At 37.1% G+C, this 17208-nt stretch overlaps 1 protein-coding gene across 3 annotated transcripts in view; it reads right to left on the bottom strand.

Moving 5' to 3' along the window:
- Positions 1-455: 455 nt before the first annotated feature.
- SPECC1L (sperm antigen with calponin homology and coiled-coil domains 1 like) overlaps positions 456-17208 on the bottom strand; it is a 66454-nt gene continuing 49701 nt past the window's right edge. For all 3 annotated transcript variants that reach the window (XM_074606577.1, XM_074606579.1, XM_074606580.1), the window contains exons 13-16: positions 17070-17172; positions 6021-6137; positions 5032-5091; positions 456-2891 (exon numbers count right to left, since the gene is read on the bottom strand). In XM_074606577.1, coding sequence (XP_074462678.1) covers positions 2802-2891; positions 5032-5091; positions 6021-6137; positions 17070-17172 — 370 coding nt within the window. In that variant the 3' untranslated portion in view covers positions 456-2801. The remainder of the gene's footprint in view (positions 2892-5031; positions 5092-6020; positions 6138-17069; positions 17173-17208) is intronic.

Genomic DNA, 17208 nt, shown 5'->3' with positions numbered 1-17208 from the left:
GAGTGCAGCAGGGCATTACGTTTATTTTAGACCTTCCATTGCTTCATTCCTTCCCTTTGGACAGCTGTGCAGCATCTTATATGAAAAGGCTCAGATATATCATTATAAAAAGAAAACTCTTTGTGGAGCCCAATATTCCCTTAACAGATATGAATATAGTGGAGGTTTATCAGACTGGTCACACCAGGAGGTTTGCAGAGCTCTGAAGTTCAAAACAATATCATTTTTATAATTACCAATAACTTTTCTCTCTCTCTCTCTGAAGATTAGCAGCCCATCTTTTTAACAGAAAGTATCTGGAAAATGTGACTTCACCTTTTACAAAAGGTTATATTATTAGTGTTATTTCAGACTAATACAACATTCCAGGTAAATGAAGTTGAACAGTGGACAAAAAAACCCCAAAATCAGCCTAAGCTCAAATTACCTTAACAAAACAGGTCATGAGTGAATTTAGACCAAGAGATGCTATCCTTTTTATTAGAAAAAGATTTTCTTAAAATCTAAGGCAATGAATAAGACAATCATAGCTATGGATGCCTGTTGGGAGGATGAATAGAAGTTTTTTTAAGCATAAATTGGCAAAACCTGAAATTTAGTAGTAAAAGATGGAATGTGAGACAGCAATAATGCCTATTTCCAATATGACTATTCTTACTGAAACTTATTTGAAGAAATGAAGCAAACAAATTTTTTTTAAAGAAATGTATGTGAGAGGAAATTGTATTTCAGACTTTTATTAAAATCTGTTAATGAAGATTTTTCACTTGAAGCCTCTCTTGCAACAATTGTCTTTAGATTACGTTGGCTCTTCAAATGTACCAATCAATAATCTGAGAGTATCCAGCTACTTTTAGGGCTCTAAAGAAGTGTAAGAATGTGTGAGAGACTGCTGCTCTGAAAATTTCTCCAAAGGCCCTCAGCATGGAGTAAGCAGTTATTTTGCAAATTTTCAAAATTCTCACAGGCACCTATCGCTGTAAGCATATATTTTTAGATACCACTAGCTGCTAGAGACATGCTGAATTATTACTCTTCACTGGGCTATGTTCCTCAGATGATAGGTTTTTGGATTTGGCAATAATTTTGTGTTAAATCTGTGCTTTTATACCATGATGAAGTTTCACAGATGCCAAGCACAGTTGCATTCACTGGGTTAACATCTATGACATTCAAACTGTCCTTAACAGTCATAAGAGCACCATAGAAATGGCAGATTCATTTTCTTTATAACAGGGTTACTGTGTTGAAAGAGCATGTGCTTATAAATAGCAGTTGTTAACTCACTTCTAAAGTAGGCTTCTGCTTAATATTAATGAGAGATGCTCAACTGTGGCTTAACTGCCGATAAGTATTTGGAAAAATGAGGCAGAAGCAACGATAGAATCAAGTCTTCCCTTGGTTTCACAAACAAGATTACAACAAACAGCATATGACAAATGGATATATTAAATCGTTCTGAGCCATTAACATTCTCCACGAGGCCCTGAAGTGCCAGGATGTATCAACTCCATGATCGCTAAGGCACTTACTTGAACTCTTTTGCCCAAGAGCTGTTACATGAATTCAGGTACATTTTAGGAAAATAGAAGTTGAGCAGACTAAAGTTTCTCAGTTCCTTCCTTGTGACAGTGAGTCATTTCCACGCAATATTCAAAACTACTGGTGTATACACATTACATCAGTTCCTCCAGAGTTCTTGTCAGAGAATGTCTCACCTTCTGTCAGTCAGATGAGGATGTGCAAGATCAATGGAAACCACACAGAAAACATGGCAAAGCTGGATTTTGGGACAAACTACTTCATTGTTACATCTTATTGAAAATATCTTCTCTGCAGAGGAAATGCTATCCCAGTTCCAAAATTCTACCACAGAAATCCATGCCGTATGCTCGTATTGCTGTAGAGTAAAGCCTGGGGTAGCTGTGCGTGCGATACAGGCAAAGGAGGAAGAGGAGAAAGAACAAGCCATACAAGGGTTGATTATTGATTCATTTCTGTTATAATGGAAGCACAGGGAATTTGGACAGATTCCTTGAAGTATAGCGTACCCTGAAAACCAGGAGCTGTATGTGCTAGTCTTTACAATCCATAAGATAAAGTTGGAAGCCACATCACTGTGACAGAGGTAGGCTTATAATGAAGCTTTAGAATGAAGAGTTCTTCTGTGCCAAAGTTTTCGAGGTATCGAGAGCACTTTTCCACTCAATTTGTCGTTATGGAATAAAAGCTTGTTTTCCTAGAATATTGTGCATATTTTAAAGGAGGGAAAATAGCTGTAAAGGCAGTAACTAAATTGCCATTAAGAACTCTACTGTATTGGGGTGCCATATGCTGTGTGTAGAATATATACTCTGTGGTATGGTATCAGGATGCTACAGAAAGTTCAGGAATACGATGCCATGTTATCCTTTTCCTTCTCAAAGCTTTAGCTGTACATCCAGTCTCCTATATGCTAGAGGATCCATTCATCTCACTCTCCTAGGAAAGAAAGCTTCAGTGAGTCTGGCTGGAAAGGCAGCACATAAGTAGTCCAGGCTCTTTAGGCTACATAATTAATCTGAATAGCTTAATAACTTGGGTTACTCCAAGCACTGTGGCAATGAGTTCTTGCTTTGAAACAGTTGTTTCCAGGCTTAGTAGCTGAAGCAATCTGAGGCAATCCAGGGTAGTGTCACTGAAGTTTGAGGGGACTCAAATGTTGCCAGTTTTCAGTGAAACGGGGATTAGCATTTCAGTAACATTTCCATCTGGTAGCTCATGTTGGTTCTATGCCATGGATCTGTTGAATAATTAGTGTTTCAGGTTTCAAAGTATTTGTAAATTGCTGTAACATACAGCATGACATTCTGCCAGTCTGGACGCTCAGTTCGCACCATTTCATTGATGTCCTGTCACAGAAAACAGATTGGTCACAATCAGGCACGATAACCTTGTGAGCAACGCGGTAGTGTTTTTACAAATTCCTAGGAACAGTAAATCTGCAAAGTTTCCACAATTTAAAGTGCTGATGAAGAAAGCTCTATTTTCTTCCATACGTCTTTGTATTACTTACAAAATGTAAACAGCTATGAACAGCATATCTGTAGAAAGTCATTTTCTTGACTTAAGATGGAAATGCGTAAGGCCGTGCATACTCGAGTTGTCCCCCCGCTCAGTACAATTAGTACAGCAGGCAAGACTTCAGTGTTCACAAACCCCTACACCAGCCTCGCAAGTCAATGCAATCCACCTAGATATCGTGAGTCACAGAATCAAGGCCCGGTTATTAATTGAAATTAAAGTTAAAAATACCTATCGGGGTAGGAGTCAGCATCAATAAGTAACTGAACCTCATTTTACAGTAGACTACTGAACTTTAGATCACTTTATACATATTTGTGAGTAGAGAGACAAGGAAGAGAAGTTTACTACCAAATTTGGTATATCCAAGAGACAAAGCAATCAGTTTGTGTCTAACTGATAGACCAGTTCACATGTATTTCATAGTAACAGTACACCAGATTGTCTGTGAATAAGCAGGGGAAACAAAGCCTGATCTATCCTTTCCAGCACATGTACAAAGGAAAACAGTGTGATTTTTGCTTACTGTAAGGGTCTATTTTGTAAGCTTTGAGTTCAGGAACCTCCAGAACTCAAAAAAGAGAAAGCAAAAATTCTCCACATGAAAGTAGCCGAACACTTTCACATTCAAAGAACAAATAACTTCCCCTTACATTAAACTGCTGTTTATATACAGTAGCTTTCACACCTTTTTTCACCTTCTACCCACAGAATATGGACAAGGAAAAAATCCACAAACATACATATCATACACACTGTGTATGTAGGTAAGTAAATAGCTACTAAATCCTCAAGATGGACACAATTTGCACTTAGAAGACTTAATTCCATTCAATTTTCCTTTTTAGAGCATCTATAATTAAGTACATTACAAAAAGAAAGGACAGCCAGCCACCGTTTAGACTAAAGCTGAGTTATGTAAAAATTACCGCAGTTATTTTCCACAATCTAGTTCTTACATCAGCACTTAGTAAGAAACTTCCATGTTTCAAATCACTGACAAAGTCAAAGGCCTAAAGCCCAACAGTTGCGATGCCATTGTCAGCAAATACAATGCTGGGGGGGTAAAGGCTCTGATAAGGATCAGAGAAAGTGTTATTTTTAAAAACGTCTGACTTTGTTGCATTATTAGTTGCTAACTATTGCAGCTTTGTTAGAATTTACGTTACAAAAGTATCACTTAAGTATCATTTCTGGCAATTTTAGATGAATTTTTGTGATTATTTGCAAGGGCTTGTGATTCTCCCAATTCCATACCTTCAGAAATCTTCCTTTTCTAGTAAATACTATACTATTGAAAACTAATTCTTTTAAGCTAAAATTGTTTAAGAAAGCTTATTATAAACAATAATTGAAAAAACCTTTCAACTACTTACAATGATGACCAATTAAAAGTGTAAATTTACAAGTAAAAATCTTGACTCTCATATTACACTGATCAAAAAGAATAAGTCACATAGCTTGATTTCTACCCCCAGAATTAAAAAAAAACCCAAATAATTTGGAAGGAGGTCAGAGACAGGAGAGAATTAATAAATTCTTGAAGATTTACTCACATAACCATTTCTCAAATTGTTCTCGAGCAAATCCATTGTGTATATTGTTATTTCTTATGATATTAATATTCCTTTTATAGCTTTTATAGCTTATGAGTTTATCTGCTATAGGCTACCATGCTGTTGCCTTTGCTGCAGCAGCTGGAGTACAGGTCTGTCTCTCAGTCACTTCTTAAGGCAAAAAAACACGTAAGTTGTTGATGACAGTGGATTTATTAAACAAAGCCACTGAGGTAGGGAGTATCGTTTATGGTTTTCAGTCAAGTATGATACAGGGGCAATAACCTCTAGCTGAGCTCATCTGCTGCTATCTTTAAGTATAAAGCATCCAAATCTTTCAGAAGTACAAAACAGAATAATTTGATTTTTATAAATGGAACATAATTCATTCAGTATGCATCTAAAAGCTTACCAGAGTAGATTTGATGCCAACACTTTCAGCTGCTTGAAAAGCCAAAGTGAAATTTCTTCTCTGCGTGAGATATAAAAACACGTTAGAATCCAAAGAAATACAAATTCAAACACAATAAACTGGTGTTAAGAATGTTTGTAGTAATGCTGCTACTTTTGCTTCAAAAGGAGTCTGTAATTTGACCATAGTAATTTAAAAAAAGCCATAGAAATGAACATGTCCTAATATCATCCAAAAATTATTAATTTCTCATTCAGAAGATAATGCTGAAAAATCATTGTCAGTGAAGAATGACTGAGTTATAAAATGCTAAAGAGTAAATTATTTATTCTTTAAAAAGCATAAACAAAAAAACCTCTTCATGTGTTAATGAAATATTCTTATTTTTTTAGGAATTATCAGTAATAATACACGTCCAGATAACATACCAGTAGGTATTAACTATAATACACTGGAATACATGCAGACTACTCTGCAGTCTTGACATCTTCTAGTTTACCTTTATGTGATACGTATCACTTGAGAAGAGCATCAGAGTCCTTATCAGTAAGAAAAAATAGCATTAAACAACATCCTTGTATTATTGAAAGAAATGAACAAACCATGTCAAGATACAAAAATTTGAAGGATTTAAAATCCTTAAGCTTAAACACTCCTTGCTTCCAAAACCCAAACTGAAAACAGTTCCCAGCTGTTTGGGTTAAATGCCTCAGACTTAGATTTATGACCTTCTGTTTTGTTTTGGGTTTGTTTTTTTTTTTTTTTTTTTTTTCTTCTTCTTATACCTGTTCCAAAGTTCTGTTTAACCCATTGATCTCATACTATTAAAATGTTACAATAAGAATAGCAGCAAGGTACTTTAAAGTGTTTCAATTATGATTCCTAGTAATATTGGTTTTTTTAGAACTCAGATTTGTTCGTTCTTCTTCATTGACCCATATTAATTATATAGTCTCGCAGTCCCAGGAATGGGATTTTTAACGTCGTACCTTGTCCTGGCTGTTTAGTTCTTGGTAGGGAATATGGGCTGGGAGGTAAGTGTGGAGGACTGCACAGAAAGCCAAACCATCATTCCAGCTACTGCTGAAGTTTGTTATGTCGATATTCTTGAAGGGAAAAAAAATATAAACAATATTAAAATCCCAATCTAACAAGTATTAGTTCTGCCAGTACACCAGTATTTATGGGGGTTTTTGTGGTGTGTTTTTTTTTTTTTTTTTTTTTTTTTTTTTACTACCTTTGAAGAAATCAGCAAAGAAAGCAAACAGCCAAATACTAAAGTTCTGTGGTAAGAAACCAAACCCCACTACTACAGAGAACAACAAAAACATTTAGCAATAAGAAAGTCGAAAGTCAGTTATCTTGTATATTAGTTCCAGGTAATATTAAGCACCCCCTCCCCCCCAGCCCCGTTCCCCCCGCCCCCCCCCCAAAAAAAGAAAGTGCAAAATGTGTGTGTGAAAGGTGTAAAATGTGCTAGAGAGGGTCATAGTATAGATTCAGTACAACTGTACACATCATGGTGGAAAAGCAAACAAGTTAGACAGGAATGCCTAAAATCCCTGAAACAGACCATGTGGTAGCATCTCTGTTAATGTAAGATTTTACTTTTCTGCTTCTACTGCATTAATATCCAGACAAAATTTCTAGCTGATGAGGACAAGTATTTTCCCTTCTGAACAAACAATTTCTATTCAGAAACTTATGTGAACAAAGATCACAAACAAAAATTACATTTCAGTTGGGAATAGATGTTCCAACAGACTTAACACCGACAGTGGCAGGGAATCGTTATCTTCAGGATCGGAACTGAAATTGAAAAATGCAGTCTTGCACTCTTGGTCTTTCAGTTCCAGTAGGAAACCCAGTGGCGCTGGTAAACGCATCTCCTGAGACTGTATATATTATTGTAGAAAGAGTCATCCCTGTCCAAAAGAGTTATGAGCAAGATGCCTTGGTGACCTTTTAGATTACTGTATACTTGGCTGTTGGCAGTCAAACAATGGTAAAGAGCCTAAGTGGAGAGTAGTCAGTTTAAACTTTAATTAAGAAACAACCAGTAACAACAACTCACAGTTTATCTTTTAGACCTTTATGGTGAAATATAAATATGCTTTAATATCTATCTCACTTAACTGGTCTTATGCAGAAGCCAGCCAGCTCCCCTACTTAGTCTTGAAAATTTTAATGTAGCAGGAATTATAACCTCCAGTCAACAGAGTTGCAGAACCACAATCACACAAGTCAAACTTTCACCTGACAGCAATTTAATAGTCATCACCTGCCTTTGACGAGACACAAACACTTGTCAATCGCAATGCAGAAAACTCCACCCGGAATCAGCGTGACTGTGCCACGCAGGCTGAGAACGAAGGCAGTTGTATTTCTTTTCAAACCAGTGATTTGGATTACAAATGGAAAACAACTGCAATCTCCTCCAAGAGAGGAAGAAAACAAAACTAAAGGCCATTTCTGGAAGAATGTGAGGGAAATCTCCATTTCCTGCTCAGCTTTAGCACTTTTTATACAAAGTCCACCAAAAGCAGGTTGAGGCTCTGGTGACGTCAGCGTACGTGCTGGGGCTCACAATGCCCAGGGCAGTGGTCCGGGCCTCGCCTGCCGTCCTGCTGCCTGCTTCCAAACGGAAATGTCATTGTTGGAGACCCCCAGTCTGTGGGAACATGTTCTTCACACAGCTTCCTCAAGCCACAGGGGTGGGAAAATTTAAAAGCAAAAGAAAAAAAAAAAAATGAAGCTCTCCCTCCTTTCTCCTCAAGAGAGACAGGAAATTGGATTTAAATTAATGCTCCGTTAAAACTTTTTCAATGTTACTTAAATTAGGCAAAGAAATGCAACACACAGTACAAGGCTTTAAGGAAAAAAAAAGGGAATAAATATCAGATTGTTTACAAAGTTACTTTTTGAAAAGTTCTTTCCCCCTACCCGTAACCAGTAATGCCTCAGACCACGTCTGTACCAGTAAGATGGAGAAAGGCAGGGAGAGGGGCTTTTTCTTGTCACAGTCATCTGTGACAAGCTGGTTATAAAAATCAAATACGAATGACTCTGTTTCCTTTGCTACATATTCTACTGAAGGAGAAAAACTCAGTCCTGGTTTTCACCCCTTGGCTGAAATACTCTCCCTCCTTCCCCAGGATGGCCAAGTGACATGGGAAGGGGAGGAGAACGATGTACACTGGCATTGTCACAGTGAAGTTAAACACAGATCTGCTCAGACATACACGCATGCATCAAGGCAAACTATAAAGAAAAAAAAAGTAGTTAAAGCTACTGCAGAGCATTAGCAAATTTTTAACTCTCAGGACTACAAGGATAGATATAACAATCCTTATTAAAGTAAGGAGGAATGCTGAAGCATCACTGAATCTCATTAACAGTTTTTAACGCACCAGTTTCCAATCTAATGACTTAATGCTGGCTATAGTTTCTACAAGTACCTGCTGAATTGTTTTTATTGTAGAATATAGTCTCCCAAAGATCGGGAGTCCATTAAAGCCAGTCATGGTACAAATAGTTTGATAGTACCTTGCCTCCCAGAGCTTCCAATGTCTTTGTTCTCTCCCAGGTTGCTCTATACATTTCAGAGGAAGCACAGCAGTATTTATTTGAAAATGTAAGAGTTTGAGCCTGAACACCAGCATCACTGAAGCACAGACGAGATCTCAGTGCTGAAAGAGGGATGGAAGGATACACAGTCTTCAAAGGGAGAAATAAAGTTTATATTGGAAATGAGGGAGGGCAGAGAAAGGAGAAGCAAACGCCGCCAAACTGTTAAGCAATGAGCTGAAATAGTGATCTTTGCACCAGTCAGGATGGACATCAACAGGCAAAAATGAACTCAAAGTTAGAAAGTAGGATGCTGCCGTGATGTGTATGAGAACATCTGAACCTACACCTGAGGTTCGACCCTGTGGATGAAGAAGCAAGACTTGTGCTCAAATTATACGAAGAAAGAAATTGCAAGGTATCAAAACAGTCTGGATGCATTAGAAAACAGACCTATAGAACAACTGGGGCTGAAGACAGAACTCTTCACATGATTAAAAAACCAGGAGGGGGGCTCACCTCCGAAATCTAGAGACATTTTTCATAGTTCTCTAAGTATATTCCCTCACCCCAACATGCGAGCAAGAAAAAAAGGACAAAGTTGTGCTGAAAATGGTAAATGGAACTAAAACAAGAGAAAGTCATCTTCATCTTCCCTTAAATATTATAGTTTTATAAACTAAAAATGTCACTTTAAATATTAGTAGCATCCATAGACTGTTGAATTTTGAATATAAACATCGGAAAAAAGGGCCACATTAAAGTTCACCAACAAGTTTGGTTGCTTCTCAAAAAGAACTTGGAATACCCTATTTTTGTAAATCTTCCTGTAGGGTCCAGCTTTTATTATTAAGACAACAAGCAGAAAACAAACCCATCATCCAAGAATTTTAATGTATCCAGAGAAGCTGAATTAAATACAACGGAAGGAAACAATTAAAAGGGACTGGTTTCTGCTTCCAATTGCTCTGAGCATTATGAATTATTATTATCTCTCAGACTAAAAAAGTATAATATTGGTCAGACACTAAAAAACAAATCTAGAAACTGGACAGATTGTCATTTAAACTGAAAATTTAATTTTTTATGTAGGGCTTTGAGCACATAACTGGCACATTTAAATTCAGCATAATTTTATTTCCCAAATGCTTTTAACTACTTGTGGTTTTTTGAAAAAGCTTGGTCAGTATAATGAAATCAATCTTGCATTAAGCTCTTATTTCTCAAAGAACTGACGGTAAACAGAACATCAGCCTAAAATCTCTGACATAATTTCTTCTTTGTTACTGCTTTTATTAAGTAATTGGCTCTATTAAGAGAATTCTGCTGGAATCTAATCCGGATTTTTTCTTCAAGCCATTTCAGACCACAAAGTATTAAAGCAACTGAAGGACATACTTTCAGATAATTGTCAAATGAGGAATAAGCCTTTCTAGAGAGAGGTGAAATAGAAGGAGATTCATCAGTCCTCATCTCTAAACGTTTAATACTTAGGATGTCAGTGAAGTCACCTCTAGTATTTGGGAGAGATATTGTAAAAAGGCAATTCTAACCAAAGGAGTTAAGCAACAGGCTGTTGTCATAAAGAGATCTGTGGAAGATTTTCCAACTAGGAATAAAAAACGGAGTTAAAAATTTGAAAGACTCTCCTAGTGACAGAGCATAAGAATATAACATTTTACATACTCAAACAGATGAAATTCTATAACCCATTCTACAGCCATGACAAAATGGGAGGAAAAAAAAAGATGGTAGGGGAACACCCTGGTGGATCCACAACCAAAAACCATTTCAAGCACAACTCAAGCTCCTATTAAACTGCCAAATGCAGAGTAGGAGCAGCAACCACAAAATGAGTATTCCCTTGTGCTCATATAGGAAAAAAAAAAAAGTTAAGAAGATTCTTCCTGAAACAACGTTGAACTGTAATAGGAACAAAACGATCCATCGGCTTAGACTGAGACAGTGGTTGAACAGTAAATGAACTGATTTGAACAGGAACCAGAAGTGCATCCTTGCAGTGATGAACGCAAACTGTGTCCTGAGCTGCATCACTAAGAGCACAGCCAGCAGATGGACGGGTGGGATTCTTACACTCTGCTGGGCCCTTGCAGTCTACGCTGTACAGAGCTTTGGGGCCCCCACTTCAAAATAAGTCACTGAGGAATAAAGAAGGGCCCAGCAGAGAGTTACCAAGATGATGGCTAGAGAACCTGTCAGATGAAGAAAGGTTGAAGGAATTTGGTTTATTCAGCCTAAAGAAAATTCAGGGGAGATGTAATCAGAGTCTTCCAATGCCCAGAAGGCATTTATAGAGAAGATGGAGGTACTCTCTTCTCAAGGACACATAGTAACAAGATGCAACAGGCACAATTTCTTCCCAGGGAAATTCTGTCTGGATATAAGGAAAAAAAAAAAGTTTTCACCATGAAACAATTAAGCATTGCCCAGAGAAGTAGAGGAATCTCCCTCACTAGAAACATTCTAGATTGTTTAACAGGGCTGTGCATAACAGCAATCTAAGGTGTCTCCCGAACTATGACTTTTCTAGAATTCAGTTTTAAAGCGTTTTTAACCAATGTAGTGCTAATTTTGAAATTGACTCCTATTGCTTTTTGCAATAATCCTAAATTAATGGAGGGTCTTCTATAACCAGTGAAAATATTTTTTAAAGAAAGCAAGAAACAGATAAACAGATGTTAACTATTATAACTCAGCGATTCAACTTTCTGCCCACCCCCCAACAAAAACTCCACAGCTAAAAAACCCCACAAACACCAAAAAACCCCGACTATAGGAACCATGGTTTCTAACTTACAGTTACAAGCTAAGAACAAAGTTATTTTAACTCCCTCTTCAGCGGACGTATCCACAGCTGTCTTCAATCTCCCTGCACTATGTATATTATAATTTGAGCAGAGGGCCATACTTCAGAGCAGCTATTTCTCCATCCCTTGCTCTGCACAAGGAGAAGTTCCCACATCCTAACTCAGTTTGGCTCAGAAATGAGTTAGGACACAGAGAAAATAAAAACATGTGTCTATGTCTCTGTTGCATTAGTTAATGAAATAAGTGGGTTGAGAAAGCGAAAGCATTAATATGATTCTGTACTATAATATATTAAACCATTAAAACAAGATTTGAGGTCTAAGTGTACAGACCTTGGCAGGCTTCTTCCCATGGCAGAAAATTACTATTAAAAAGCTTTTAAAAGCTTTTAAAGACACATACACACACACAAAAGAAAAGAGTATCCATTAAAAAAAATAGAAAGGTAAACTATAAAATAACTGCTATCCACGCTCCACTGAATCAGGATTCCCTGATTCTTAAATCATGGACTAAAGCTCAGGCTATCGGTACTTCTGGCAGTAGGTGAGAATGTAAAAGTATTTCTGGAATAGACATAACAGGAGTCCCCACTCCTGCCTCTTCAATCCCAGCTAAGGTAGTAAATGGCAAATACAAACCACTAAAATCCTTACATATTGACTGTTAATGTTTCTTTCCATACCAAAGACATGTTATTTTTTAGTTTTGGCACAAAAAAGAACCATAAAAGGAGCAGCCATTCTCAAAAAGAAACAATAATAGCTTCAGACATTAACATTTGAAGCACTTACAGGGATACAGACAGCTTCATATTTTATTCTAAATTTTGTCATAATTAAGTTTAACAAGTTGACATTTCTCTTGTATCAGAATCCAATCCAAACAGAAAAAGGAAGCATGTCCTTCCTTAACTCAACAATTTTTGGCTAAAGCATCACAGCTTAAACCAAGGGGAGAAGTGCTCTGGCAGCCTGACTAATTTGATGAATCAACCAGACAGCACCAGGGAAAGCACTATTTGAAGCACAATCACTATTTGAACATCGGCTCACACAAGCACAGTCTTGTCCTCTTTTTGTGCTTTTTAAAAAAAATCAATATAATACTTTGAGTAGAATATGATCTAGCTTACTGTTGACAAAGATGCGTATACAAGAACAGGTTTAAAAACAAGGCAACCCAAACCATCTTTTACCTTCAGCTTTGTTATTCCCCACTTATTACTGAGTACAAATGAAAGCATTGCTTGATTTCAAGGTGCACTCAGCACGGCACTAAGTACACATACATTCATACTCAATCACCCTGCTCAATCACTAAACGATGCAGATAATAAGTTTTAAATTTTTTGTACTTTGATCTGTATAGGAGGTAGCAATTAGGTGGTCTTTCCAGAAAAAGCAGCATTGTGTGAATTAGAGAACACGTACTACAAAGCTACTTTAAGGAGGTCTTCCAGTGTATCTGTAATTAGGAAGCACAGAAAGCTTAAAGAATGGGTAAGGATGTGTGTATCCTGTTTATTGGTCCCCTTTTTAACATGAAACATGCATGCTCACATCCTTTTTTGGACTTTTATTAGTTGTGTACTCAAAATGAAAGTAGCTGTGTTCCAGCTAGGGTAAGTGCTCCCTAACAGCTGGAGAGGATTACTTTATGCTTTGAAGATATCTGGAATTTATGACAGTTTTATGACACTGCACATATTTTAGAGGAGCCAGGAGGATTCTCTTCTCTCCAGAAACCGCAGCACTTGGCACTGTACTCTGAATCTGTATGTCAGATCCTGAGCAAAGCTAACATGTGATCAAATGTCAAGTATTTTGCGCCTATTCATCTGAAAACTAAAGGTGATTTGCTCCTCCTTTATCTAAATGCTTTAGAAAACCCAACCACCTTAAGAGAGCAACTCTCCTCCTTCATGGCTTAGGGATCTGTTCAGCCCTGAATATAATTAAAGTCAGTAAGTTAGTGACTGCAATACTGTCTAGACTGAACAGGCTCTAGATGAAAGTTAATACAGAACCTGACTGCCGTTAGTTGTGCAATGACCTTCTGCAGATCACTATTCTCCAAGTCTAAGCTTCAAGGATAAATTCTACTTGCAAACAACATTCAGACAGCAGGTATATTAAAAGCAACAATATATTCACAGAAAAAAAACCACAGTTTTTTACATCAGTAAGAATTTATCTTATTTTCATTGGCTATTTTAACCTTATTTTTTTATGGAGGTACTCCTTAAAATATACCAGATTTGGAACGCAGTTAAATATTGTTTAGTAACTACATTTCAAGAAATCTATTCATTTATTCCCTTCCAAATTTGATTGAGTAAATCAAGAAAACTGCACAATGTGCAGATTGTTTATCATAATGCATTCACAAAAGAGAAAGTCTTAAGATACCTTTAAAAATTCTGCTATGTGGAACTATGTATTTGTCAGAGGTGGAAAGCACAGTTTGGCTTAAATGTCTGTGAATGTGCGTGAGGGGCTTTAAATAAAATCCTTCCACTATAATGGGCTGAAATTAGAGCTTCACCACACTATCATCTTTGAATTATTTAGCATTCATGGAATTTCAAGCTTCTAGAACAGAGATACTTAAGACTTTTAATCAAAAGCTTGCAAGTCATTTCCTAGAGGCGATAGGAGAGCAGAAGTTATTCTTCTTCCATTTTACTTGAGCAGACAAAAAAAAAAATACTAGTTGTACCAAGCAATTAAGTAGTACTGTATTCTCCACAAGTACCTTGTGAATAAAGGAAACCACCTCTCTGTGAAACACTACAGACCTTGTTGTGGTGGTTGGCTGGTTGTTTTTTCTTCTTTAGTATTTTCAACACATGGAATAAAAAGCAGCTCAAGAACTACAGCTGGCCAACAAAGAGAATAACGTTCAATCGTATGCTGCTGCTCATTAATAAGGGTAAGCCAACCGCATCACACCTTGCTTTTAACATTTTAAGCCACTGGCAGCTTACCTATAACTGTACACCTGGATATTTATGTGATTACTATTTATTAGTCCATGTATAAACCAGAAATTCAACAATTCTCCAATATCCAGTGCAAAATATATTCTCATAAATTTAAGGTAAAGCAATGCCAGGAGCAAACATGGCTCTGTTAGAAATGGGGCTTTAACTCAAGGCGCATATTTCCATCTTCTCTATGAAACACTAACAACTGAAATAATTTTCTAGGACTATTTTAATACATGGCTGTATTAAAAAACTATAGCTGTGAGGGAGGGGTGAGAGGGAGAAAACAAGACCAAAAAAAAGTGAGTGTTGTTAGCAAGTGATGAAGAAGTGAACACATCTTTCCACGTTGGTGAAGACATCCTTGAAAAATATTGGCTTACAGGGCTGGGTTTTACTTAAGTATTGGTAGTTTAATTAGATTTGCATTAGAAACAAACTGATATAATATCAATAGGACAAAATTAACAAAAGAATTATTCTGAAACAAAAGCCATCTAAGACTTCCTTTTCCTTGTTTCCAAATCATGGTTAAACTCTTCCAGGTGATTTTAGAGCTTGTTACAGACTCCATTTGCAAGTATTTTTCCTTTAAACTGTTAAATATGTAACTAATAAATAATAGCAAACAGTGATTTAAATTGGTAACAGGATGGAAATTGGACCTATTGCTATTCCGACAGAGGAAAAGGCTGGGATATTTAAGACTCCGCTACTCTGTGTTGCTCACGCAGCAGCTCAGAGTCAGCAGACAGCAGGTAGCTCTAAAAAGCACATGCTGGCTCTTGCCCAGACGCTAAGCCAAACAAAAGCTAACAGTGGTACAGAAGATAAGGAGAAGTTATAACGATGGGAAACGCTGGGGATAAAAGGGAACTGTGTCAGAGTATAAGACACTAGGAGGAGCTGGAGGTAAGAAAAGGCACCCTGGCAATATTTGGGTGACAGGGAAGGAGAAAGAGAGATAGAGTACCTTAAGTAGGATTGAACGAGGAAGGGAGATGTTCATTACTCCGATGCTTGTTTACAGCTTGTCAGTTCTGAATCACATAGTTTTAAAATAAAATTTAAATCAAGCAAAGCTTCAATAAAAAAAAAAAAAGAGATCCTTATTTGGTATTGATAACACTGTTGACATGCCAGAAAGCTGTAAAAGCACCATTCACGATGAACACAATGCAGATAGGTTTAAAAACACTAGAACACCACTAATACGGTATTCAGCCAGAACTGAATTTCAGGGGATGCTGAAAATAATCAGATTTTGTACAAAAAATAAATGAAAAACGAGTGTACCTAAAGCAAGAGACATACTTCTCAAAAAACTAAATATAACCTCCTGATATTATCTTACTCTTTCTAAAGAAGGCATGCAGGGGTTCTACAGATGCTATACGCTATGGTTTTCCAAGGAGCAACACAAGCAGAAAACCATATTACAGTTGTTGAAGCAAGTACAGTAAGTCTCAAAACCTGTTCTTCTACTAGTGTTTATAAAACTCAAGTAACTTTAAGCAGCAATCTATATAAACAAAAGCATGCTCTTGCATGTCCCCAAAACTATAGAATGAAAAGTTTGGAATACCTTCTATTACTTTTCCTAACCAGATAAGGAAGCTGTCAAATACATCTTTCATTTCAAGACAATATGGGAAAATATTTTTGCATTCTGTTTTAGAGGATTTATAAAGAAATATAACATCCTGCCTTTTTTAAAATGTGGGGAAGGAGAAAGGTTCTTTCCACAAAGCAGCTTATCCTCAGAAATAGCACAGTTTAGTTCTAGACGTGCCACAGGAAGAGGGGGGAGGGCTTATATCACAAGCCTGTCCATTGTACTGAAAGACGACTTTTCCTATGGATGGGCGATCATCCTGTTATGCGGCTCTCAACTTCCTCCTGCATTGTGAGTCTCAAGTCATGGAAAGAGTAAAGTTCTTCAACTGAGGATTGTGTTGGGAACTCCAAACACTTTCAATACAAGTTAACCAAACAAATACATCATGGTTAGACTATTAACATCCTGGTTTAGTTTGCTGAAGCCACTATTCTTTTGAAAAAATAATGTAATCAGGAGAACTCTGGATAGTTATCTTGTTAGTTCGTTTGGCTTCTGATAACGTTTGGACTAACTGAAAAAAAAAAAAGTCTGAAACCGAAGTAGAAAGCCAACTTCAAAACGCCAGACAATGCAACCTTCACAAAACAAACTGTGTAAATAGAGACTAAATGGGAGCACACTGAAAGATCCAAATAAAACTACACTAAATACCTATCAAAAAAATATCTCAGAAATCTGAGAAATGGTATGCTAACTGCATTTGGGAAACATTAATTTAAACCTTAAGTTGCTAAAGTTTCAGTTACAGTTTCAAAGTGCAGTCTATAAAAGGTTGTTTTAAAGTGTCTCAATAGGAGGTCAGCTGCCCCCTTAAGAAAAAAAACCTATTACCAACATGGAGCAAAGTGACTAAAGAGCTATTAATGTTAGTTAGGTTAGGACTTGTAGCATGTGTTCCAAGAAGAGAGTACAGTACATACCAGTGCCATTGCAATCTATGCAGTCAACTGTGGAGCAGCCTGGTTTATGCCATTGGCAGATTCTGATGTGTTGCAGCTATAAGTATGCTGCGTTAAACAGCTCTCCAGTTACCTGATAGCCTTCTGTTTTCTTCTGGCACCACTTCAGCAAGGCATTTCTCTTAGATCCTCCATATTCTCTTGCTAGGGCAGACAAGGGATCTTTCCTCTCTTCCCTAGGAACAGAGCAGAAGGGCAACTCAGAGCTTGCA

This window comes from Larus michahellis, chromosome 13 (assembly GCF_964199755.1).
Source record: "Larus michahellis chromosome 13, bLarMic1.1, whole genome shotgun sequence".
Lineage (NCBI taxonomy): Eukaryota > Metazoa > Chordata > Aves > Charadriiformes > Laridae > Larus > Larus michahellis.
Note: the sequence above shows the minus strand (reverse complement) of the source record. Positions and strands in the feature narration are given on the sequence as shown.